The sequence below is a fragment of the Aythya ferina genome, assembly GCF_964211825.1.
Source record: "Aythya ferina genome assembly, chromosome: 7".
In the NCBI taxonomy this organism is placed as follows: domain Eukaryota; kingdom Metazoa; phylum Chordata; class Aves; order Anseriformes; family Anatidae; genus Aythya; species Aythya ferina.
In genome coordinates this window covers 18,969,469-18,995,985 of record NC_140302.1, presented here as the reverse complement: position 1 = coordinate 18,995,985, position 26,517 = coordinate 18,969,469, and the positions used below count along the sequence as shown (strand labels likewise).

Sequence of the window (26,517 nt, the reverse complement as noted above, 5' to 3'; positions counted from 1 at the left end):
AAAATAATGTCTCCTACTTCACTGGAAGCTGGAGGTGTGTCAGTCTCATTTAGTGAGCTAATGTGAGTGGCAAGGGGTACTCTGCTGAGAATTACTACATAGCTAAACTCAGTTTAAAGAAAAGCATGACTAAACTTCCCTTCAGGAAACCACAAGACTTTGTTTGTTTGTTTGTCTGCAGTAATATTTCTTAATGAAAATTACTGTGTAGTTCCAAATAGAACAAAATGATTGAGAGTTAAAGAAATTATAACCAAGGTCCCAGTTACAAGCTCCTCACACCTCTGAAATCAGCCAGACTTATACAAGCCGTGTGACTGGTTGTGAGGTTGTGTGTGCTGCTGTCCCAGAAAAGCAGGCTCCATGGAGGCAGTGATGGACAGCAGCTCAAAATGCCACTTCTGCCACTGCAGGGAGTCTGCAGGAGATTATGAGGCTGTTTCTATGTGAGGGAAGCTCGTCCTCCTGCCCTGCTCAGATGCATACGCTGCAGTCTCTTGGAGCCCTGCTAGCCATCATCCCTGCTCTGGAGTCACCATGGCAACGCTCAGGCCGAGCTAACACCGTGGCAGCGAGGCCCTGACAAGGAGGCCCTGGCAGTGAGGCCCTGACACCTCCACAAATGCCCCCGATCAAAGCCACTGAGGGATGAGGGAGCCTGGGTTTAATGCTGCAGAGTAGTATTGCAGAAAATTGCATTCAGGGTAGTATTTGTTAGGAAAAGGCATGGGAGGTCAGCTGGCACGTACAAGCAGAATGAAAGCCTGTATTTATGCTAGCCTGCACCACACTGGGTTCTTGTTTTATTTTCAGACGTGCCTCCAGTTGCCTGCTATCCCTTTCTTCTTCAAGTCCCCTCCTAGGGGTACTCCTGCCCATCAATTGAGAATCTAAGTAAATCATCAGTGCCTTCTCCAGCATTATGTTGTTTCAGAGAAATAAAATCTTTTATTTCCCTGAAAATAGATTTGTAGATTGCAGAGCCCAGACATCATTAAATAGCAGATTTCACACAGAGGTGGAAAATTGGATACCATGCATTACCACAAAGATCATCTCCCACTCAACTTCACTTGTGTAAATCCCTCAGGGCAGAGAAGGATTGATTCTTGGCTTGTTTCCGATCTCAGGACAGCAGTGTTAGTAGTGCTCCTCTCTTCTCAGACACAATAGTGGGCCTGTGGAGGATGGAAAACTACCAGCCTGGTGATTCAGTCTCTGACAGACAGCTTTCTCCATATCCTGAACTTTTACAACATGCAATTTATAAAGATACTCAGGTTTAAATTATACAGGGCTGTACATTTTATCTGTCTTTGTGCAAAGTGAATTTGTAGTATGATTCACAGAAATGACATCTACATACAGTGTATATTACCTATGAAAGAAATTGATTGAAAACTCTTTTCATGCACTCCTAGGCCTGGATATCCTCAAGGATACCAGAACAAATATATCTGTGATGTCAATCTTTTTTTCTGGCGTGTTCAAAAGGCTAGACAGAAATGGCTTAAAAAGATGGGATGATGTCAGCGGACTTATCTTTCTCTCCTCCCCCTATCTCCCTTCTTATTCAGAGGAAAGTAAATTTATGGAAATAGACAAATCAAACTCTGCATATGCAGCTCAGCATGAGCACCTTGCCCTGATTCAGAGACTGTCTCGTTCAGAGAACGTGCTGTATGGGGCAAACCTGGAAAACCTTTCTGCTGGCATGATGAGCAAGTCTTGTGATAACCTCAGTGTTGAAACCGGCAACACGACTAGAGACAAAAGCAATCTTGCCAGGTAGGTTTGCTTTTTCCTCTAAACCTGTGGAAGAACACTCAGTCATACACAACATCATTGCAAACCTCTACAGTAGATGTAAGGCAGGCTTTTATTTTGCAGTATTTACTGTGATCACACCAGAAGTCCCCACCAGGACCAGGGCTCCTTTGTGTCAGCAACAGTGTAAACACAGGCAGGAAGGTAACAACCTCACAGATAAGACCTTGAAACAGATTGGCATTTAAATTTGTACCAGGCAAATTAAATTTGTTCCGAGGCTCCAGAATTAACCACTTACTGGGATATGGAAAAAGATAAAAATAAGGGAGAATGAAAGTAAAACCTTTAATATGTGCATCTTCTCTGGAAGTTGCAGTAGGTGAACTGAATGCACAGTGGAAGTTGTTTATGAGCAGGTCTCATCTAAAAAATTCCTCCGTGACTAAAGGTGCAAATCACAGAGAACAGCATAAGAGCATCTCCCTTTTCACTTACAGTGGTACACCAGTGTAGGCAGTTACTATAGCTGCACAGCATTTCAAGGCTTTTGATGAATTCTAGTGCCTTCTGGAATACTAAGAATTAGAACAGTGCCAAGAAGAACGGGAACTACCAGGAAAACTTTCAGACACGGTTTTGTCTGAATGAACAGCAGAGCTAATGAATCATGCTGAGGCTATGTTGTGTTTCCCTGATGCCTGCACTCAGCTCAGAAAAAAACACAGGGGAAAATCATTTGTGATGTGAGTGGTCTAATAGTAGCTGTTATTTGGAAGCAAATGCTGGCAAGGATAAACTACCTCTCCCCTGCAGTGAAATGTGGCCCAGCAATCAGAATACTGGTTGAAAGGCTATAAACGTGTATTCCCAACTTGGCTCTGACAGACTAATGACAGTGAAGAGTGCTAAATACCGCTGTTGATTTGTTACTGTAATGCAGTTTTCATTTTCTGCCACGCAGATCCACATCAGGGCTATCCCAGTCAGAAATGCACATCAATTTGAATGGAAAGCAAAGGAGTTATGACTACCTCTCTATCCACTCAACTCAGAACACAATCAGTGGTGAGTATGATAATCATAAAGAGAGACGCTACTCTTATATATGTATGGTTTCAATACCAGGAGATTGAAACATATCCTATTTATAGATTAAAGAATAACCTTTTGCACTTCTTGCCCTGCAAATTAACCCAGGACTTAGCATGGCAAGCTGTTTTCTTCCCTTTCACTCCTCCTTTCCATCAGGATGAGTGTTAAGGGACTTGATTATCAAATTATTCAGTCAGTGGTGCCAAAAAAAAATCTTTTTTACTGAAATAGTTCAGTACACACAGGGCTTTCACATGAGGCAATGTGTCTATGCTTGGAGGTCATAATTTGGTTGCAACTGAGATGCACTAAACAATAAATAGTGCACAAGATAAAATAGGCTCCAGGTTCTTCCTCTGTTCTTGTGTTTGCATGATAAAACTAACTGGAAAAATAAGCACAAGGCACCTAATTTTCTTACAGAAGTCAGATGTCTGTATCACATGCACAAAGGGAGCAGATATATGGAACACAAAGTTACGATTTTTCGGCTAGTCCGTTTTTAAGTTAGACCTGTATTTTAAGTAATTCCACAATGTTAAGTACTGTTAACACTACAGAAGTCATCATCACACTTGGTGCTGGCTGAATTGCACCTATAGAGCCAAAAGGACTCTGTTGAGCCCACAGGGCCTAAGGCTAGAGTTTCCAAAGGAATCTATATTACTCTTCATGTTCAAATCTCCCTCATGTTCAATGGGTGCTACATGCCTGATTTTTTAGTTGTCTTAATCAAAGTGCTGCAAATAAATGCGTACTCGCCCAGAAAGGAGCATTATAGAAAGAGCTCATGCAGTTACTGTGCTTCCCTGTTCTACACATATTATTCTGTTCTAAAGAACGTAAATTTTGAAACACTTGTTTGAGCTTCCTTCTTGAGTTATATTGATTCAGATATAACGAAAACAAGGACAGAAATATATTTAATATTTGAAGCCCCATTTTTGCATGCTACTTGAGTCGCCCATCTCCTTGCACTCATCTGCATTTATTCTAGCTGTTTTGTTTCTGCAGCACCTGGATCACCAGCCATTCAAAAAGAAGTTTTACTAAGCGGTCTAGAAAGAGAAATCATTTGTGTCAGCCTAAAACGTGACCCTAAGAATGGCTTTGGTAAGTAAGGAACATGAGTGTTATATTTGTTACTGGGACTGTCAGGTCCTGGTGTAAACACTGATGCTTGCTGACTCATGCTGAGCAAGATTGTAAACTTCTTCACCTCATTTATTCTCCTTATAGAATAAGACTGCCAGTCTTTGCAAAGGTTTTAACATTTCAGACTTAAGAGGACTAAGTGCATAAATTAAGGCCACACTTTTTTTTTTTTTTTTTCAGAGGATTAACTAGTGTCAGAGATCAAGGGGACCAAATGGTAAAAGTAGAATGAAAGGAACAGGAAGAGATGATATTCTGCAAACCCTTCACATATTGCCTGTGTGGGTGCAAAATGCGTACACAAGCCTAACATGAATGTTTCCTGACTTCTAGATTCTTATTTGGATAACATTTGTGTTACATAATACACTATCACAGTATATCCTCTTCTAGTGGATGAGTTCAGAGGACCATCAGGTCCCATAACTGACCATTAATGCTATTTATTATCAGATTTCTAAATGGTGCAGGTTTGTGTGGCACGTTTGATTCCCAACCCAACTGTTCTACCAGAATGAACCAGTAGTTCATCCAGTCAGGATGGACTACTGAGAAGTCAGCCTGTTACAGAATATTCTAAGCCAGGATAATGAAATTAAATTAATTAACAGTAGATTTAATTTTCTTACATGCCTCATATATCCATTAGAAGTTTGCATTTCTCTTCACAGGGGTCCTAGACCACACAATGTAAAATAATGTTCTAATTTATGAGCTTTTATACCATATTCCTCCTGTGGGTGTTAAATACTAAGGTCAACATAGCTTATGACTCTTATAAGAAAGCAGTTGGAATTCTTTAAAGTCCCAAGCCAGAAAAATACTCTTACTGAGAAATTGTATTAAAATAACAGCCAATGAAGTCACCAGCATGCTTAAATTATAGTATGAGTTTAAAGCTCTCTCAAATCAGGATCTTGATGCACCAGTCTCCAGAATTTGCAATAAACTTATGCCATTGGAGTAAGAGCCTTTTGTGCTCCTAAGGTTCATGTTTTCTAATACTGCCAGTGTCTGCATTCTCATGCTATCTCACTTTTGCAGGTTTTGTAATTATTGGAGGAGAAAATGTAGGAAAATTAGACCTCGGTATCTTTATCGCTTCAATTATCCCTGGGGGACCTGCAGACAGAGCTGGAAATATCAAACCAGGTCACTGTCCTTAGTTTTTAATTAGAATCAAAATACTCTCATGGATTAAAGTTAACTACTTAACTTATTTCCCTATCCTGATGTGCACTGTCTTGTTTTTATCCTTATTTTTTTAAGGGGGTCGACTCATCTCTGTGAATAATATTAGTCTTGAAGGTGTTTCGTTCAATACTGCAGTTAAAATTATACAGAATTCTCCTGATGAAGTGGAGCTGATCATCTCTCAACCCAAAGGTATAAAGGCAAACATCTTTGCTGGCTATGGAGTGCTAGCAATTAACTCAGGACACTGGTATTTATTAGGCTCTGGGATGTTGTAGCACCTTCTTGCCACTCAGTGCCAGTTATAATAACCACTGGTTAGCAGTGAAAATCATTCCAGTGGCTGTCATGAGATCTCTGTTCTATAGTCAGTATGAAAAAATCCAATCAATTACGGGCTTTATTCTTCATTGCTAAATACCAAGGGAATTTCAGCATTTCTTTCTATGACAGAATTAGCTCTACATCCCAACCTTGAATCAGAATCATTGTCATAGTTCTCTGCAGTGATGAAGCAAATACTTTTCTCCATCCTAATAGTAGCAGTGCTCCATTTTGCAACAGCTAACTCATTTTACAGACCTGATTGCACAACCAGTTGATTTAGTAAGCTGTTTTGTCCTTCTGTGGTGATATACAATATCGGCTTTCAAGTTTACTTATTGTTTGCATTCATCAATGTTTGATTTTGGTATGGTTTTGCAGACATATATGAAGAAGGATTAAATGAAGAAAAGAGTCTATCAAGGGGAAACAGCACTAGTGGATCTGAGGTCTCTTGTGTAGACAGTGGGAGAAAAAAGATTCAAGATTGCCATACAGCTCTCCCCAAAGAAAAGGACCAAAATATAGATGAATTTGAGAAGGCTCTTTCCTGGAGTTTAGCACCAAAACTGGGCCCCAGGATTCCAGTTCTTTCATCTGATAGCCTGGATGTGGAGGTAACTGAGATTGTGATGTTGTAGAGTAGCATGATGCCCAGCATATGTCTTAACAACATTCCAGCTATAATAAGAATGGAAAGTAACTGATAAATTAAAGAATGAGGAAGGAAGGAAGGAAGAAAACCTTGAAACTTGTTGCTTCTTAAATTACTTTGGAAATGTCAAAATGATACATGTCTAGAATGAGTGAAAAATGGAGAAACTGTTCTACAAAATGTTATTAAAAGTTGTCCTCCCTTCTCCAGTGAACTACAAAATTTTGATTATTTTCTTGCAATCTCTTTAAGTTTTCAACCACCCACAGGGTAGTAATATTTTGTGTCTAATTTTCTTCTGTTAAGCAGCCTCCCTATCTACACTCAGTTTATGCACATTTAGATGGATTATTTTTTGAGTAGCAGTGTATGCCTGAAATAATGTCAGGGATATAAATGCTACCATTCCAGGCTTACACTGACAGCAGGATCAAAACCTTTATTTCTTCTGGAAACCCATTCTCTCTTTTTATTTTATCTATTTATTTATTTGTTTATTTATTTATTTATTTACTTATTTTCTTGAGATGCAGTAGTCTCATTAGCGTTTATTTTTTTTGAGACAGGAAGCTGATTCTTCACACTTACCACATCCAGCTGAAACCATCTCCAATGAAATCTATACTGTGGAGCTTGTTAAAGAAGATGGGACTTTTGGAATCAGTGTGACTGCAAGTGTTACTGTTAATCTTTCAGTGTGTCCTTCAAACTGTCACGTAATCAAGAAACATGTAGGGAAGTGTATTCATGTGCAGCAAAGGTAGAAGATAGGTCGATAAAGGAAAAACTGGTAGCATGGCACATTTCAAACTTAAGTATCCAACTGAATGACAGAGAAAGGATATAGTACTTGCTCGGCTCATTCCCCTGTTCTTGCCCATAGAATCTGTGAAAACATGTGAAAGACATGTCCCAGCATAAAACACATAGTGCTACAAGTCCTTTTCATCCTTGCTCAATTTGTGAATGAGACCTACCACTGGAAGTGGAGTTCTGTCAGGGAGGGATACAGCCAAAGCCTCTAGAAAATCCAGTGATGCAAAGCATTCCCCAGATCATGACGGGTTTTCCCCTGGGGCTCCTGAAACTTGAAGGCTGTGTTTATGCAAGCAGGTCACACAGGACCCTGGTACAGGTTCAAGCAGCACCCACAAGTCACTGCTTAAGTGTTGACACACTCCCCAATAGGGCTTTAGCCTGTGCAGGGGACAGGACTTACCAAAACCAGTCATCTCATGCTCTGGAGATGAGAGCTGAGTTGCATGGACTCGAGATAAGCCATGCTTCATACTCTAAAGGGTAGACAAAGGACCCTGGCCAGTTTTAGTTCCAAATGTACAAAAATACAGTTTTCCATATATTCAGAAGACCAGAGAAGGGAACAGTGAAAACTTTATGTGCCACAGTTGAAAAACTAATTCCTTGTTCTGGAGATCAAGATTGAATTTACTGCTCCAGACTGAGGTGTGTTGATAATCCTTGCTGAAATGGAGCTGGAAGCAACAGCCATTTCATTGCTTGCAGTAGAAATGGAGAGCTGCTTTGTCATCTGAAATTGGCCAAAGGACGTAGCTGGACACAACATGATTCTTAGTTTAATATGGAATTCCTCTGGCTGCACAAGGTCAGGTTCAAGCTTTATATATTGTCTGAAAGGCCAATAGCTGCTGAATACATATTGCAAAGTCTGGAAGCTGGGCTAGAGACTGACTGAAAGATGCAACCAGATCTTTACATTAGCACACGAAATCTGAACAACAAAAAAAAATAATCTGAACATTTAGTAAATGTTTCTATATAGCCACATAGAAACACACTGCACTTCCCTGAGAAAATAAGGCACAATTACTGCCTAGGGAAGTACATTACAACTAGGTGGAACATTGGAGTAACATCCTTTTTTTTTTTTTTTTTTTTTCCCTATATATTTTTTAAATGTACTTTCTGAAGCAGTTTCTTTGCAATGCATACATAAGTTGAGTTGATTTTTATCAAGTGAAGAACATGTGAAAACTCCACACTAATCTGTGCATGTATGTTTTGCAGGGTGGAATTAACACTAGTGTGCCTCTTGGTGGGATATATGTGAAGTCAATCATTCCCAGGGGACCGGCAGATAAGGATGGACAAATAAAGATAGGTAACAAGTCTGGCAATAAAACTCTGGGCTGCAGAATTTGACATTAGTGTGGAATACTTACTACAAGATAATGAAACATGTTTGTTTCAGCATTTGAAAAGATTGAAGGTCATAAAGCTACAACATTATATGCAGTCCCTCATTCCTTAGCCTTCCACTGTAGTTTATATGTTGATATTCCACTGAAAAAACAGGAGTCTCATACCAACACCGCACAGCTTCCCTCTGTAGCTGCACACCAGGGCACTGACTCTCAGACACCTACTTTCTGTGTTGCTGTGATAAGCAGATGCTATCACTGCATTAGTTTCCAGAATACCCTGGAAAGTGGTGTGTTTTAAGCATTAGTTATAGAATACTATAAAATAAACAGCATTGCTTTCAAGCAAAGTAACATGATTTGAAACATGTAAGCATGAAGAAAAAATGCAACATGGGTAGCCTCAAGTTTTATCTCCAATTTGTATCATCAAAGCAATTTGACATCCCTTCCCCCCTTACTTCATATTATTTTTCCTCAGGTGATCGTCTGCTGGAAGTAGATGGAATCAGCCTCTGTGGCCTCACGCACAAGCAGGCTGTGGAAAACCTTAAGAAATCTGGCCAGGTTTGTGTAACAGCAGAGCAAAATGAGATGACCAGTCATACAACTTGGTCTAGTCGGATGTGTCCCTGCCCATGGCAGGGGGGTTGGAATTAGGTGGGCTATAAGGTCCCCTTCAACCCAAACCATTCTGTGATTGTATGACTCTGTAAACTGTACTTACTATAAAACACAGCAGCAAAGCAGGGCCAAAAGAAACTTTTTCTTTCCCTGCCTTGTGACTGTGGGTTCACCGTGTACTGTGTAAATGGGCACTGTTCATCTTTTTTTTAGGTTGCCAAGCTGGTTCTAGAAAGGGGACACCACCCACCGGCAGAGCCATGCCTGAGTGTTAATGACGGAAAGGAAGACCAATGTGCAGTTGTTTCTGTAGCAACATCCTTCACAGACGGTACCAAGGACTACTGCTTTTTGACAGATGGTGAGAGAGAACAAAGGAACTCAGGGTGACTTTCTCTGGCTACTTGTGATGAGCAAGAAAGGAATGAACAAAAATAATTCTGTGAAATTTCTGTGGGTTGGGAGAAAAACTGCACACCAAGCAAAAAAATGTGTAGCATTAAAAACACTATAAAAAATGTTTCTGAAAAAGATAAATACATCTGATATGCTTAGAGCTACAGTTGCTACATACAGGTGAATTTATCCTAGGCATAAGTACTGTATCTCTCAGCCTTCATGAGATGGGGCTGGCAGGGGACATCCCCGTCTGTACTCACAGCACTCTTGGGCAGGAAGCAGCTGTGCCAGTGTCACTAGTCTGCTACTCAAAGGCAGCTCGGTTGGCATGCCTGCTGACACTGTGGCAGTGACGAAGCTAGGGTGAGCTGCTGCCCCACAGCCAGGACTGGAGACTGCCATCACCTCTTTTCTTGAAAGCAGAAGATTTACAGATCATTTTCATTGAATTTATCCAACAAATAGATTCTCCCTCTTGCTGTGAAGCTGTCCCATAACCACCAAGTCTGCACTGTACTCTCCCATGGGACAGTTGTTTCTCTACACTGTCCCGAGGAGAATGGGATTCAACTGCAAGTATGGTATTTGGGAGATGGCTGGCCTCTTGATCTTGTCTCGAAAGGACAGTAGCTCTGATTCTAGTTTATGCTGGTTTGTGCAGCACCTGAACTAACATCAGACATACAGAATTGTAAGACCTACACAACATTTAAAGAAGAATGTCGGAAAAGGATAGTATTTGAAACTTTTGGTCTTGGTACAAATGGCTTCTTCCTTTGTAGGCTTGTACCACATGGCATAAAGCCTGTGAACACATGGTAGAACAGTGACCAGTTTTTATCAGTCTGCCCATCTGAATTCTAGGGCTCATGCAAATTAATGGAACACTAAAATCATCTTCTGTCATTAGTATCAGTAGATCTATCTCTGCAGAACACAGGAAAAAGGTCTGTAGAGAACATAATAGATACCAGTTCCTTAAGGGGTACATATGCCATTGAGCCTACTTTTTGTCCAATCCCTCCTTTGAACAGACAATATATTTGAAGTCAAATTGACAAAGAATTCTGGAGGCCTTGGCTTTAGTGTTCTGCAAATGGAAGGAGATGGCTGTGAACACTTCGGAGGAGTTATTGTCAGGATCAAAAGACTGTTTCCAGGGCAGCCAGCTGAAGAGAATGGAGAAATTGAAGTTGGAGACATCATTTTAGCCGTGAATGGGACATCTACTCAAGGACTCTTTTATCAGGTACCAGGCACTACTAGCATGTTACCTACTGGGCCTCCTGGTGGGTAACATGCTAATAAAGACAATGGGATGAAACTGCATTTAAACTTAATTATCACCAGAGGGGGTCAGTACTTGCATATAATAACTTTGATTGCTATGTAGGAGTCTTCTCTAGAATTCTTAAGGAGAATTCCCTTCATAACAGAATTGTTACAGATAATTTCTTGTGCTATTTAATTTTTAACTTTCCACTCCTTACACCCAAAATGTATTGTTAGATGAACAACAGCTATTAATTAGTTGGAATCTTTGTTGCTTCCATGAATAATTGAAACATTTTTCCCTGTGGTCGTTTGTGTTTCATAACATGCTAAATACCATGCCCCAGATTCTAATTTCCAACAGGTAAGATAATTCTAGGGCAAGTTTCCCCCCCCCCCCCTTCAATTAATTAATTAATTAATTTTTTTTTAATTTTATTTTGTTTTTTTGAGGGGGGTGGCTGGAATGAGCAATTCTATAGTGTTATGAAATTAAATAGTAACAAAGGACTACGTGCAAATTTATTTTTTTTCCCTTGTAATCTTTTCACCTTATGAAATTTCCTGATACCGAGTGCTGTATATAAATATACATTGAACAGGCATGATTGGTTATGAACAGAAATTATGAGAACATCACATAATTTTCCTACTGACATGTCATTTGTATCATTAAATGGCTAAAGCAAAAGACAGTGTGGTAAATCCTCAGGGAGGCTGTAATTGTACTTCATATTTTTCTTTTGGCTTGGAGAAGTCTGTCCTTTGCCAGTGCCATCTTGCTCACTGGTGTACAGACTTTTTACTCAGTTTCTGCAGAGGAGCAGATAGGGAGTTTTTGCTTATAGGACTCCCTCTCCCCCCATATTCTCCCCTACTGAAGTATTTCAAATCTCATTATAGCTGAAAGACAGATGCCACTGGACAGATGTTATTCCGAGTAAGGGCTTTGGGAAAATCTTCCATTGCTTAGAGTCAGTGTGGCAGTCTATGGAGCTATACTGATATAATTGACAGATCTGTCATGTGTCCCTGTCACACGCAGTTTGAATGCATTTGCCTGAAAATCTTTATTTTCTTCAAGAACAGGGAAAGGTTAATTTAAACCTATGTGTCTGCTGGTGGAACAACAAGTTGTAAGCAGAAGAGACTTGAATTTAGATACACATTCATATAAATAATATGGCCCACTTAAACATGATGATCTTAGAGTAGAAAAATAACTGGCCTCCAGACACTTCTGAGAGGCACAAATACTAGGAATTTGGCAATCACATTAAAAATTATCCCCCATCCCAGTTGGCAAAAAGACTTGTACTGTAGACGGGGAAAAAAAACATATTTCATAAGAAATCTAATATTCCTTCTTCCTGCTTAGGATGTCCTACACTTGTTGAGAGGAGCTCCACCAGAAGTCATACTACTTCTGTGCAGACCACCAAAAGGTGTTCTTCCAGAAATAGAGCAGTGTGTCCCGGTAAGACAAAGACTCTGTGAACTTGCTTCTGTAAACCTGGAAAAACACTACTACATTTTCTATCTAGCCTCGAATAAAGCAACCCTCCCTTTTCTCCAAGGCACTCTTTTCCATTCCTTTCCCTTCCCATATGCAACGTACCCTCTACAGTTTATCTGCAACCAAAATAGAAATCTGACAGATCTGAAACATGTTTATCCCAGTGCAACAACTTTTGAGTTGCAGTACTGTCAATGAAGTGAAATATCACATACCCAAGGAGATCTTCTAGCTAGTGTTGCTTCTAAAAATGTTCTACTAGATGTTCAGCAAGAAACTGCAGATATTCCCAACTGCAGCTATTATAATCCGTGGGTTTCAATTATATTACTCCCCAAAGTGGGAGGAAATTAAGGAACTTTTCCTCTTAACAAACTTAACTAAGTGAAATTACATTTCCAACCAGTTATTCAGTTTCTTATTAATGGTTAGCAGAATCAGCAGAAAACAAAACAAAACAAAACAAAACAAAACAAAAACAAAAAAAACAGTCGAGGCTGCAGTAGAGGGTAAGGCTAGTATTATTATTCATGCCTTTTGAATATAATTCATGGACACATGCACAAGTACTCCTATCATGAGCATGCATTTGCATTATTCTTGCTCCATGCAGAATGGCCTCATGGTTACTCTAATGCCAGAAGGATTTGTAAGTGATGCCCATGGACAGACAGAAATGATTGTCAGAACTGTCTCCAGAAAACAAACCTGCTCCTCTTACTCTCCTGCAAGATGCTATTTAGTTGGTCTGACCAATTACTTTAGTCCCTTGCATACGAGTCAAATCTGGAAGCCACTTCTACACACTGAAGAGAATGCAGACTAAAGTTCAGGCACGATATGAACAGAAATAAAGTGAGGTCTCCGCTAGCAAATGATTAATTGGGAAAATGAACTTGTGTAGTAGCTCCCTGACTGGAATTCCTTAACAATGTAGAAGACAGACATAAGGACAAAACAGTTATTTAGTGAATAAGTATCTGCCTCCATTTTTTACTCCCTTCCAGTCATCATCTGGTATTTTCACATTAAGATGCTTATCAATAATCTCTTTAAATTCTTCTTTGGTTCTTAAAGGAAAGAAGATGGGAGAACAAAAGTTATAACCTTTTTGTTATTTTGATAGACTCCAGCACCATCTCCTGTTAAGGAGTTTGTGGCAGAGATGCCAGGCAGTCCAGAGGCAGGAAATAGTTTGGACCGGTCTAGCAGTGATGGAGGTAGCACCTCTCCAGACCTCGAAGATTGTTTGGATTCACCAGTGGCAGCAGATTTCAGTGAGCCTCCAGAAGAAGACAGCTCAACTTACGAAGAGCAAGAAGCAGAGTCTCAAGATATGCCCATACAGAGACTTATGCCTCCTAGGGAAAGTTCCTATAAGGACCTTTGGAAGTTTCATCAAGAAGCTGCCAGTTCTGAAGCATTCCACTCCCTGGAGGAAGAAGTGAAGCAGAACTGCTACTCACCATATGAACCTGGATGTGCTGAAAGGTAAGGAACACTGAAATCTCCTCTGCAGCCTTTCCTTTGGCTCCTAAGATTTCAAAAGTGAATTGCTTAGCATTAAGTATGGGGGGCTCTCTACTAGTCACTGATGATTACTGAAAATTTTGTTTTATCATCTTATTCTGACAATCCTAATCTTCTGTCTGATTACTCTCAATTTACTGGAATTCTGCACAAATCCTCATTGCAAGACAGTTGAGTGCTGCGCTACTGTAATCATTTATGCCATTCAGCTAAAGCTGGCTGCATTTTGAAATCAGTAAAAAGACTCCTATTGACTTAAATAGGAACCAAAGACTTTCTTATTTATTGTATGATTTTTTTCAACTTCAGTTTTCTCAGAGCTGACTTAAGTAGGCAGCAAACATTTCTTACTGTGTAACCTTTTAATTTCAAATTTCTCCAGTTAAAACAAACAAACAATCAAAAAAAAAAAAAAATAACACTCAGAAGACAAACTGTGATCAAGGAGCAAAACATTTTTTTCCAATCTGCAGGAGCCAATAGAAGCCCTGACAAGTTATACAATAAAATACAGTCCGACCAGACTCAAGCCTCCTTTTACACTCTCTTGGATATACTTGACACTGGCACATGACACACAGAAGATTCCGTTTTAAACATCTTTCCCAGTGCAAAATAACATAAATTACCAGAACAGAAAAGATTGGTGGAAAGATAAGTTAAATGTCTATCAGTGACCTTTAACTTACAGATTTGTTAATTTTCTCTAGAAATTCATTTCCAGTTTTCACGCAGTCACTCAAATCTTTTCATTACTTTTGGCATTCATCAAGCACAGAACCAGGTAATTGCAGATTCCAGTCACTGGGGAGCCACAGTTCTAGGTGACTTCAGGTCTGGTGGGGCCATAACTGCAATTCATACTTTTAGCTCTTCTCTCACGAGAGAAGAAACTTCATTCACACTTATGAGTGAAGCTCCTGCTTGCAAAAATGTTTCTCTACTTCCAAGATTAAAACCAGCTGAAATATGTCTGTAGCAAGCACACTTGCCAAGAGACACAATTTCATCAAACCTAAGTTTCTTGCAGGAAAATATCAATTGCAAGAAAAATCATGGATTCTTCTCAAGAAGGAAGTTCTGAAATAAATGTTTTTGTTTGGTATATTCTCAGTATCGTTTAGTTTCATCTTCTGCATTTTCAAAAGACAGCCAGAGCAGTTTAAAAAGATATGCATCTGAAATAGTATTTTACGTGTAATCTCAGTTTAAGTGATCCTTCCAGCTAACTATTTACATGTACATGTACATATGTATATACATACAATAACATAATAGGCATTAATAAAAGGATTCCCCTTTCTTTTCTTTAGATTGCTTAAAACATTTCATGCTAATGTGGAAGTCTTCTGATAGGAATTCTAAGAATTTTACTGCTCAGGATTTCATATGGGAAATTCCTGTGATTCTTTTCATTGCCAACAAAAAGAACCTTTGAAAAAACTACTTTGAGAAACTTCACCCCATAGTTGTCCCCTAGGCAGTCCATGTGGAGGGGGCCCCCAGACACCAAAGGTTAAGTCTAGCTTGTCAGTGGACCTTGTATATGGGCCTACAGGATGACCAAGATTCATGTATTTCCCATGGTGACACAGAGACGGGCTAGAAGCTGTGCTGTGAGTAGGCCACTGCTGGCTCACAGAGCCTGTGTAGCTCTGCCAGACACCTTTTGTACCCATGAAGGTCAATCAGCACTTCACTGGCATGGGACAGTTTCTGTGACACTCTCACTGAGCAAGGTCCATTGAACTTAATCGTTTATTTCCTTTAACCTAAAGAAAGGACCAGACTGCGTTTGTTGTTATCCTTAAATATTTACTCTAATTATCCCTATCTTCTTTCACAGTATTGTAGCACCTGTTTTTCAGCTATTAAAGCACACAGACTGCCAGCTTCATACTCAGCTTCGCTAGGCTACTGGAGATGTCCAACTCCTCATTTCCTCCCTATAGAGATATAAGCTAACAGGCTAGATCGCTTCCCTGACTAAGTGCATAGAGCACAAGCCTGCAGGTCTTACTTATTTCAGCCAACATTTCAAAAATGCCATTGCAGGTGATTAGCTATATCCATCCAAAAAGCATCTTTCACTACTGCTTTATACTTTCCTTCTGACTATAGTCAACTTTTGAAACAAGAACTTAGCACTGAGGATATTGTCATTTCATGCAAGACGTGCACCATAAGAATAAATGTAAACTTCAAAAGAGAACTCAGGACTTCTATTTTTAGGAAGAGACAGGAATCATTTATGTTTCATGCTCAGGATCTGGGCTCCAATTACCAAGGAAAGAACTGCAGCAGCCATGAATGTGGCTGACAGTTACTTTTCAAGAAGGAAATATGCACATATGAAAATTGTAATAGCCTTGCAGCGTGCACACCACTTACTAGCTAAATTAATTAAATTGTTTATGGCAGATGAAAGACTTAATGGTCTAGGAACTGTCCAACCATTCTTTTCAAGAAACAACAAAAGTACTAACTAATGCTTTAGAAAAGAATGTGTGTAAGATTTTGCAGGCATTCTGATATTTAATCTTTTGATTAGCCTCATAAAAAGATTGATTACTTCCTCTTTATATTAATACTAGGAGGACCTAGACAGCAATTTAATACTATAACAAATACAACAGTTAAAATTAATATAGGGCAGAGTATAAGCAGTAGACTTTTCAGTGGCCAACTAATGAAGTATATGGAGGAAAATCCCAGCACTGCAATCTTTTTTATTTTCCAGCCCTGTATTTAATAAGGGTGATGATGACCTGTCGAACAGAAACTGTATGCCTGAAATTCTCTCTCTAACCCCTATTGATGAAGAGCATCTTGCCATCAGCTCAACATCTGTGACCTCACTTTCACGTGGAGGAAGCTCTGAGACACTCTCTGCAGCCTTGGTGACACCACAACCACGCGTTTGTGGCCCTTTCTCCTCATCCCTGCCTGCTAGAGATACACATGGCAGTGACAATGAATGGGAAGACGTGGAGGAACCAGAGGAAGAGAAGGACAAAAAGGAGGATTGCACTAGGGTATGGGATAGGCACTGGAGTATTAACAGGCAGACCATGGCTAGGGAAAGGACAGCTTTAACAGTTTACCATTCTTAAAAGCTTTATTTTTAACACGTTATTTTTAACACATTACCTATGCTATTTCTACATGGCTTTATTCACTTTCCTCCAATGTCCAAAATCTTCAAATAAAACAGATCTCCCTGTATGCCCAACTCTCTACCATTTCCTTAAAGGCTATTTCCTCCCCCTTGCCATATTACTGTTTCTTTAACTGACCACCACTGTGCAGTATTATTCCCAGGATACAAAGGCCTAAGACCCATTCTGTTCTCTTGTACCATATAAATTAATCGGAATCAGCTACTTCACATTTTTTGTTGTGTTTTAAACCCATGAGCAAAATCACTTTGTTACAATGCTAGTACTGTAATGTCCTGATAAGAAACTATGATCCCTGTACTGATTACTATTCAAAATACAGGGCTCTGCTAAAAGCTGAACATCTTGCATTCCTGCTGACACTAATGAGCTCTGAATTCCTACTAATTTGAGAGCAGTGAGGACAAAATTTAGGTCCAGCCATTTCCTTCAGTGGGAAAGCAATAGCAATAACAGCAGCAGCCTCTGAACCCTACTATTGTAACGCTTGTCAGTTCAGAGGCCTCTGTGCCTTTCTTTATACATTTTAAATGCCCAGAATCCAGTCCCGGATGGCCTTCCCTGCCTTATTGGGCCCTATCAATCAGTGACCATGAAGCTCCACCAGATAGATATAAAGAAGTAAAATTAATTCTGGAATGCTGCAATGACAGATCAGAGAAATCTTTATGTATGCTGCTTATTTATATCACCTGAGCATCTGATTCCTATTTGCATATAAAACATAAATGCAAGATGTTAATGAAGCAACTAAAAAGCCTGCATCAAACATATCTCGTGCTTATTTTAATAGGAAATGGAGGTCTTTGTGACTTTGACAAGGTCAGAGAACAATGGTTATGGATTCTCAGTGGTTCTTAACAAAGTGGACAACTGTCTGTATGTTGATGAAATCTTGCATGAGCCTGCCCTGTCTGATGGAAGGCTGAGAAGGGGAGACAGACTCATTATGGTACAGTAATCCTTTGAATTTAAACAGAGGAGAAAGTATTTTCAGATCAATGTCATTTAACTTCAGCATTTCTCATTTGGTATGCAAGTGCAAATGAGTCATATAATAAATACAATTCTGCTGACTTCGGTAGGATAAACTTCAGACTGAATACATTGTATGACCAGGCAAAAAACAACAATCATCTAGCAGTAATGCAATACAACTGAGACACTAAATGGCTTCCTAAGTGATATAAACTGCATTAATGTAGTAAGAAAGGTGGCATACAAAGGATACAGGAATTATGTGCTTTGTAGTGTTTGAACAAAACGTGTTTTAAGGTTCATCTTTAATTTGTTTCATTGAACTTGTCTTCCTTGCTTTTTGCTACAAGGCCTCAAGTTTCAAGAAAAAGAAGCTATTTTTATGAAAACTGTACATTCAGAAAAACAAAAGTTTGAAAAAATCTTACTGCAATTGTAACTGTTACATTCACAGGCATTAAGTGCCACAGCAAAGCGATAATATGAGAGTGAACACTAATTTAAGTTCATATGCAATATTTGGGGTGGAGGGAGAAGTGTAATGATGGTCAACGAGATCTTTGACATCACTATAATGGTTTGTCATTTAGGTGAATGGAATCGATGTCACATCTTTACCATGCAACGAAGCCCTGACTTTACTGCACAACTCTCCTCCTGATCTGCACCTTGTGGTTGGCCGTGCTGGCAGCGATCCATGTCCTGCTGTTAGGCCAGATGACATTCCTGAAATTACTCTCACAAAAGGTGCCAACGGACAGCTAGGTGTGTAGTAAATACTACGAATGCTATTTTAGACAGGGATTACAGCAGTGGTATGATAATCATATGCAATGGTGGTATTGGATCAGTTTGATCCTGAGTGACCTTGACACCTTTATGCTCTCCTCCATCAACACGACTGTAGGATGGCAAACTGTATTTTGGGCAGGGCCTTAAAAGGAAGACAAATATCTCTTATTAGGCCAATTAAGCTGTTGGAAGAAATATCTTTGTGTTATCACCCTATCAGCTGAAGTTTCTGCCAGATCTTCAGTCACATATTTTTATGTTATTGATACACAGAGAAACACTAGAAGCTGTTTGTAGTAATGCAGTAATGATAAATACCTATTGCTGGGTAGACCCAGGAAATACTATAGCTATATTTGCTCAGATACAGCATCCTGTTCCCAGTTCAGAAACTAGCTTGTTTGGAAATTGCTTGAATATCATTGCACAACACTGTTCTGTACCACATAGGTATCTCCTCAGTTGTCCTGTGTCTCCATTCCCTGTCTGAAAAAGTGGATTGATATCACACCCTCCATCACTCTAAAGATTGCAAAGTAGTTATACCAACTGGTAATGACGGAGTTACTGCTATGCCACACAGTCTTATTGAAATGGTTATTCAACATCAGGTGAAATAAAGCACTATGGAATAGCTGAAGTGTACAGATGGACAATACCATTTCATTTTTTTCATTTTATTTATTTATTTATTTATTTATTTATTTAACACCAAATTGCATTTCATTCTCCCTCTCTCACTGGGGCAAGATGGCTGTTTATAATGTTGGTGCTTTGTTCAGCCTATTTTTCAATACCACATCTATTCCATCAGGCTTCACCTCACTGACAGTGAAATTGAAAACATGCTGTCACAAAAGATGTTTTGTCTGCATTGTTCTAGGCTTGAAGCTGACAGGAGGAGCTGGAAGCAAGTTACAAGGTATTTATGTGCTAGAGATAGTGCCTGGCTCCCCTGCCAGTGTGGAAGGCAGTTTGCAGCCACGAGATCAGATTCTGTACATCTGTGGGCTGTGGACTGAGGGCATCAGCCTGGATGATGCAGTGAGAGTGTGTGAAGCTGCCACCCAGAATGTCCAAATCAAAGCAACAAGGTAAATCTGAGCCGACGTAAAATCTGAACGTACTCAGTCCTAATGTTAAAGCAGGTTTCTAAATTTTATATCAACAAGTCAAACAATAAAACCAAGACAAACAACAGGAAGAATGCTGTAGCTCAGAGGTCTGAAGGTGTAACCTGATGTACATCAGTAAGATATCACAGAATCACAGAATCACAGAATTTTCTAGGTTGGAAGAGACCTCAAGGTCATCGAGTCCAACCTCCAACCTAACGCTAACAGCCCTCCACTAAACCATATCCCTAAGCTCTACATCTAAATGTCATATCTTAACTCCTTCTAATTATAGCTAACATAGAACGATATGAGCATAGGTAAACTCACACAACACGAATTGTAACTCTTCAGACTTCATCATCCAAAAACCAGTGTGAATCCTTTAACTACCTCTGATGGGAAACTCTGGCTTATTTCCCACAGCCAAACATTTTAGAAAGGTATTAAAAATACAGTGTGTAGTCTGCAGCATGTAAAAAAAAAATCATCCCAGGGTTGATGAAAAACCTGCAGTAAAGAATTTCCCTCAATGGGTCTTGACTGCGTTTTAGATGCTTTGCATTCTGCAGTCTGACAGAGGCATAGGATACAGAAATAGCCTCTAAAGATCTTACAGTCAAATAGTCATTCACATATTTTGGGGTTACTAAGTTAGATAACTAGATTCAGCTTTAGTGTCTGTCACAGCAATTTTAAACTAGTTCAAACATTTATCAGTGTTTTATTAACTGGCACTGTGCTAGCAGGTGAAGAAACTCCAGCCACATTATATTTATTGCTGTATAAGCAGCTAGTAGGCAACACACACTGATCTTAAGAATCTGCAGTCTAAGGAAATAAACAGAAAAAGGGGATAGGAAATTACAAGTGATCACTCCCACTTCATAGAGGAGAACTGAAGCTGATTCAAAATATGCCACGAAGCAGTTTTGTACTGAGACAGATGGTGTAACGTGTTCTTTCTTTTCTAAACCCATTTAATTAAAATGTTTTGTTGTTGTTAAAGGCTGTCTAATATTTCATATATTGATATAAATGCTCTTTAGGCAAACACCATTAAGAATAACAAATCATAGAACTGTAATTTAGACAACTGACTTTTTCAGAAACAGTTTTCATATGTGCTTTTATAAAGCATGCAGCTCTTAATGGCTCACATATTTCACTTTTTCTGCCTCCAGAAATGGCAATCCAGTGGTTCCTATAGACCAAGAAAATAGTAAGTAAGGCTAATATTTGGGGGGTTGAATTTAACATTTGCTTCCGATTTTGGAAATAAACATAAGGTGTTGACTCATTGCATTAAACATTTATTAATAGATTGTAACTTGGCATTCAGCATTTTTGTTAACGTACTAAGGGTCTGAAGAAAAACTGACAGCTCTTTACAGACAGAAATAAAACACAGTTCTCTGTAAAAAATATTCTATTTTCATCCATATTTGCATAGTCAGTTTCTATTTTTTAAATTTGTTATTATTTAGTGGGAATTTTGTGTTCATATTTCAACATCTGTTTTGATGAAAACTATTCTCCATGTGGTTTTGAGCTACTCTTTAATATGATGCCATGACTTAATTTTCTTAGACCAACTTTTTAAACCAGTATCTATAATAATAAATGCTCCTTTAGTATAGGAGCATTCCTATCAGGGGACTATGTTTATTACCATAACTGACACACTACTTCAGTGACCATCCGCACTACAGAGGCTTGACCAGAACTGCTCTAGTAGCAGAAGGAATCTCAGCAAGCAGAGGCTGCAGCGGCGCAGTCAGGGACAGCTACTGTGCCAATGTTGTGTCTGTTCCAAGGCAAGCTAGCTACAGATTTTTTACTCTAAGGCAACTACCATGTGTATGTTTTTACAACCTGAAGTAGCTTATTTTACTTACTAAAGAATAGACTTCTTTGAATTTACTGCAAGAGATGGGTAAAGCTAAGTGTACTCTCAGTTTCTGCAGTACAACTAAAGTAAGGTAAACACACATCCTGGTAGGACCTTAGCTACACATCTGTGCTCAGTAAGTTTTGTAGGCTCCATGGGATTTCTCAAGACACTTTCAGAAGTAGGTTACCAGCTATGATCCCTCTCTCATGCAGACCTTTCTATTGTACAGTGGTTTTACTGTACAGTGGTACAGTTCTCTGACTCTTAAAAAAAAAAAAAAAAAAAAAAAAAAAAAGGTCTTCCCTTTTGTAAAGGGCTTTAGGAATCTATAATAATTTGTTGTATCTCTAATAGATTTAATCTATAAATCTGTAATAGTTTGCTAACAAGGAAGTAAGCCTTCGTTGTATATATTCTCTTATTCTCTTAGTTACAAAAATACATATTAAAATTGCAAATGCAACAGGGAACGTTTTTTAATATATAAAACAACAACCAACAACAGAACAAGAATTTTCTATAATTCATACCTTAAGAGTACTTTGTGGAAGATAAGTAAGATTACCAATATACGATGAAGTGAAACTCAGAGGGGGTGAAGGCAGCGTGGAACTCAAGAAACGCACGCTGGCTTCTTACACTGCGAGCTCTGTGGACACTAGGACACCCTACTTCTTCCTCTGCCTGATCACTGCCACAGGTCTGGAATGACTCATTCGGATCTTCGGTTCTTGTTACAATTTTAAATATAGCAATAAATGAGATGTAATATTCCTGCAGTTCATGAAAGAATTATTTACATCACTGCACAACTTGGCAAACTTAATCATGCAATAATAACTGTCTCATGCTGCCTCATACAACATCAATACTGGATATTGATGCTTTGTTTCATAAACTAAGCAGAGTTTACATTCCCTTGGATATATGAAGCTGAGCGGGAGGTCTGTCAGAACAAACCTACATGTATGTTTTTAGGGCCACCTGCTGAGACAGAAAAAGCCAATATTTCTCTCTCAAATGAAAACCTGAACCAAGAACAGCAACTACCACATCGACATGGTAAGTAACATGATTTTTCAGTGAGGGTTTGTAAAATTTTTAGTCCTCTTTAAAAAAAAAAAAAAAAAAAAAGGAAAGAAAAAAAGAAAAAGAAATTGGTAGATGGTATTGGAAGTACCTGGGAATGATTAACTCTCAGTAAACACAACTGCAACCTTCAGAGTATCAGCAAATGCGTATACATTGCCTGTTGTCCAGCTGATGTCTCTGACCCTGTAATGTGCAGCTTTTAAAGCTTGTTTTGGAAACTACTCTCTGGGAGGCCAAAGGTCTACAGGGATGACAAGCAGAAGGCTCGCTTCAGGAGCGTAACAGACCAAGTAACACGAATAAGCCCACAGGAACATTTTTATTTCACACATCTAATAGGAAATGCTTTATTAGGTCTCTAACTATTATGATTTTGAGTGCTATACTACAGAACATTTCACTAGTAAAAACTGTTGCTGGTTTTTCACAGAGGAACATCTGAAGGAAACAAACTGCGGTACTCAGCAAAGCACTCCTGACCCCCCAGAATGCAAGGCAAGTGACAATTTTATCAAGTGCAAGGTGGTCCATCTAGTAAAGTGAGCTATATTGAGTTTTTTTGGTTTTTTTTTTTTTTTTTTTCAATAGTGGTATTTAATGTATTTACTTCATCTCCCGTTTCTTTGAAAAAGTGAACAGACTGCATTTGGAGAATGTACTGTGAAGTGGTGAATTGCCTCAGCACGCATTGACCGGTGTGTGCTCAGCATTTCCTGGGGTCATGCCCTTCTCTTACTGTTTTTCCAGAGTATAACATCACTACTTTAACAGCTTGGCAACAAAAGCAAAACTCGTATGATGTAGCCCCTCCATTAGGTCTTACTACTCTTACTAGTGTACAAGATTAATCCCTAACTTAGAAAGAAAGTACCACAGGAAAGGGAGATGCCACAGCATGGGATTCTGGGCAAAACAAGTGTAATTGTAATTGGGAAGTGTTTTCCACAACAACGTCAAAACAATCCTTGAAACTTGAGATTAATGTTTCAGTCTGAAATTCTAAACTTGAAAAGAGAGTAAAATTACCTCAAACCTTTAGAGTATTATGCACTATTGACATAAACCAGACTGGTTTGAATTTACAACTAGTAAGAGTAGTGGTATTTCTGAAATGATAAATCCCTAAACTGCACAGGAGCGGGAGGAGGATGAATTTCCATGCAAAGCATACAATACTTCAAATGACTTACAAGTACAAACATCGCTTATGTTTGTGTAATGTGGAAAATAATATTACTTGGAATTGAAATTGCCCACTTTGGGACTGGTATTTCATAGATTTACTCATTTTCTCTTGGCTGTGGTTTATAAGAAAGGGCTGCCTCTTGTTCAAATTAGACCTCCAACCTGGCAGAAAAATCAGAACAACTTTCTTACTTTTGATTAAGTCCTCACTATTACTGCTTCTTCCACACCATTTAATCCATGATACTTTGTCTGTTCAACTCGCTAGAATAATTTCTGAGGTTGATAAGTGCACCATCGGAACCAGTCATGCTGCGAGTCATAAACATTTCTAGGTTGCTGCTCTTTCTGACATAATGCTTGACCCTAAAAAGGCAGCTGATTGTAAAAGTGAATGAAGTGCTAGAGCCAAACAGACAGGTATGTTGGGTCTGCAAGGTTAAGATTTTAATTATGGAACAATAAAGGAATGGAGTATGTACTGAGTTACTGTCATGCTGGAGATAAAAGGGACTGGTCTGTCAGTGAAGGCAATATATTATATATATTATAGAATGATTACACACATGAAGTGCACATCACCTTGCTCTTGTACTCTCCAGCTATTATTAAAAATACTTGTGCAAATAAGTACATACTATTTTCATTTTGATACATACATGTAGCTGCCATGTTAATCACTGGAAGCTCCTTACTCCCATTCAAGGGAAGGAGACATCCCACAATTTACATCAGCCAGTGTGGACTGTAAAGCACAATAGAATTACTTCACATTAAAAATGCAAATAAAACAGAATCCTGAATAAACTCCAACTGTGTTCTTTTGTATTCTAGGACTTCATTATTAAGATTGAATTGGAAAAAGCAGAAAATGGAAGCCTAGGATTTGCACTGGTAGGTGGCAGAAATGGCAGGGCTATCCTAATAAAAGCCATCAGCCCGGACAGCATTGCAGATCTGGATGGGAGGCTTCGAGTTGGTGACATCTTACTTAAGGTAAGACTTGTTCTTCATCATTTTGGACATCATTTTTTTTTTCCTCAAGTTACTCTATAAAGAGCATCCTCTTCAGCATAAAAATTGCTCAGACTAGAAACCCGAGGTTGCCTGGCACAGCAAGAGGTGGAAGGTGGTGTCGCTGGACTCCTGGTGGTCAGAAGGCTGCTCTGGGTCCCCCACCCTCTCCACTAGTTCAGCTGGTGTAGGCCTTGGCCCCTCTACAGTGAGAAAGGGGCTGCTGGGCCCAGTAGGGACTGCACATGAAGAGGCCAGAAAACAAGAGTAAGCTGACCAAGTGTGCCCCTAACAGCTAGCCAGGAGACGGGGAGAAACCTGGCATTACTGCCAGTATCAAGACAAGCAGAAAGCACTAGAATTAGTGCTTTTGAACCTGTACATTCCTACTGTCCTAACTACCTCTTAGCAACCAATCTTTTGTTGTTGTTATTGTTGTTAACTTCAAATCCACTTTTCTTCCCTCTCCAAGAGCTTCAAGTTTTTACATTTTTTTGCTTTTCTATTTTTCACTACCTTCCTTCTCCCTCTTCCATGTGAGGAGTAGGAGAAGTGAGGCCCTCTCAGTGCCCTTAAAGAGAGGCAGACTACATTTCTGGGATGTGCTGCTAGCAGTCATGCTATAAAGAAGCAGAGAGGGGAAGATCAAGAAAGTCACTAAAATAGGAGGGCGAGAGGAGACGTGAGATGCAGGGAAGATACATAAAGCGTGCACAATGCTGGATTATGTGTTAAAAAAGCTTTCTGTTACAGGAATCTTATTTTATCATTGTATTTTTTAGGTGAATGACACTTTAGTGTCTGGTCTACCACGCCAAACCGTTATAGATTTGCTGCGCAAGGCTCGAGGCACTGTTCAACTCACAGTTTGCCGAAGTATGGCTTCATGTGCAGCTTCTTCAGGCAACCAGAGCAATAACGTACCTTCCCCTCCAAACATAAAAGCAGAGCCCAGTAAGTAGCTTCATCCACTCAGTACATGTTAACAGTGGGATTATGTGGTGCCTAGACTCAATTTTGCCGTTAGGTAAACAATTTTATATTATTAATGTTACAATTACTCCTGATTCGTAGCGATAGACACAAACAAGTTCTTTGCCCTGATTTGCAGCTCTGGCTAGGCTATCCAAGACACAGGGCCACAGGGAAGGAATGCCCAAGACCCTCAGAGATATTTTAACTCAGCTTATGCTTTTAAGTCATGATGGTTCCTGGTATGTGCTGATTTTAGCCAGCTTTATACAAGTCACAGAGAGAACAGGAGCCAATTAGTGACCCAGATGCTTAAATTTATTTCCCACAAATTTCACATCCTAGCAGTCCTACCTCATCTCTCAGAAGCATTTCATTCTGTCTAGCAGGCAACTCATCTTCCTTCTGTACTTGCTCATGTTCAAATCCAGAAACCTCTGCTCCCAGGCTGATTGCTGTTAGTTTGAGCACCCGCACGCCTGCATACAGCAGTACTTAGGGAGCTGATTAACTCTAATGGAAGAAACCTCTGTTGCAGGCTCTGCTCTGCTGAATACACAGAATTTAAGTACTAATTACAGCTGG

At 39.3% G+C, this 26,517-nt stretch overlaps 1 protein-coding gene across 2 annotated transcripts in view; it reads left to right on the top strand.

Moving 5' to 3' along the window:
- Nucleotides 1-26,517, top strand: part of FRMPD2 (FERM and PDZ domain containing 2) — a 74,447-nt gene that overhangs the window by 32,043 nt on the left and 15,887 nt on the right. For both annotated transcript variants that reach the window (XR_014694896.1, XM_084525663.1), the window contains exons 17-38: nt 1,578-1,788; nt 2,732-2,835; nt 3,877-3,975; nt 5,062-5,169; nt 5,287-5,403; nt 5,917-6,152; nt 6,757-6,861; nt 8,237-8,330; nt 8,852-8,937; nt 9,208-9,355; nt 10,428-10,642; nt 12,044-12,142; nt 13,308-13,672; nt 16,452-16,746; nt 17,684-17,842; nt 18,459-18,633; nt 19,544-19,754; nt 20,960-20,997; nt 22,648-22,731; nt 23,192-23,256; nt 24,781-24,942; nt 25,743-25,914. Coding sequence is in view for 1 of the 2 variants with exons in the window: in XM_084525663.1 (XP_084381789.1) it covers nt 1,578-1,788; nt 2,732-2,835; nt 3,877-3,975; nt 5,062-5,169; nt 5,287-5,403; nt 5,917-6,152; nt 6,757-6,861; nt 8,237-8,330; nt 8,852-8,937; nt 9,208-9,355; nt 10,428-10,642; nt 12,044-12,142; nt 13,308-13,672; nt 16,452-16,746; nt 17,684-17,842; nt 18,459-18,633; nt 19,544-19,754; nt 20,960-20,997; nt 22,648-22,731; nt 23,192-23,256; nt 24,781-24,942; nt 25,743-25,914 (3,348 nt within the window). In the remaining variant the exon portion in view is untranslated. The remainder of the gene's footprint in view (nt 1-1,577; nt 1,789-2,731; nt 2,836-3,876; nt 3,976-5,061; nt 5,170-5,286; nt 5,404-5,916; nt 6,153-6,756; nt 6,862-8,236; nt 8,331-8,851; nt 8,938-9,207; nt 9,356-10,427; nt 10,643-12,043; nt 12,143-13,307; nt 13,673-16,451; nt 16,747-17,683; nt 17,843-18,458; nt 18,634-19,543; nt 19,755-20,959; nt 20,998-22,647; nt 22,732-23,191; nt 23,257-24,780; nt 24,943-25,742; nt 25,915-26,517) is intronic.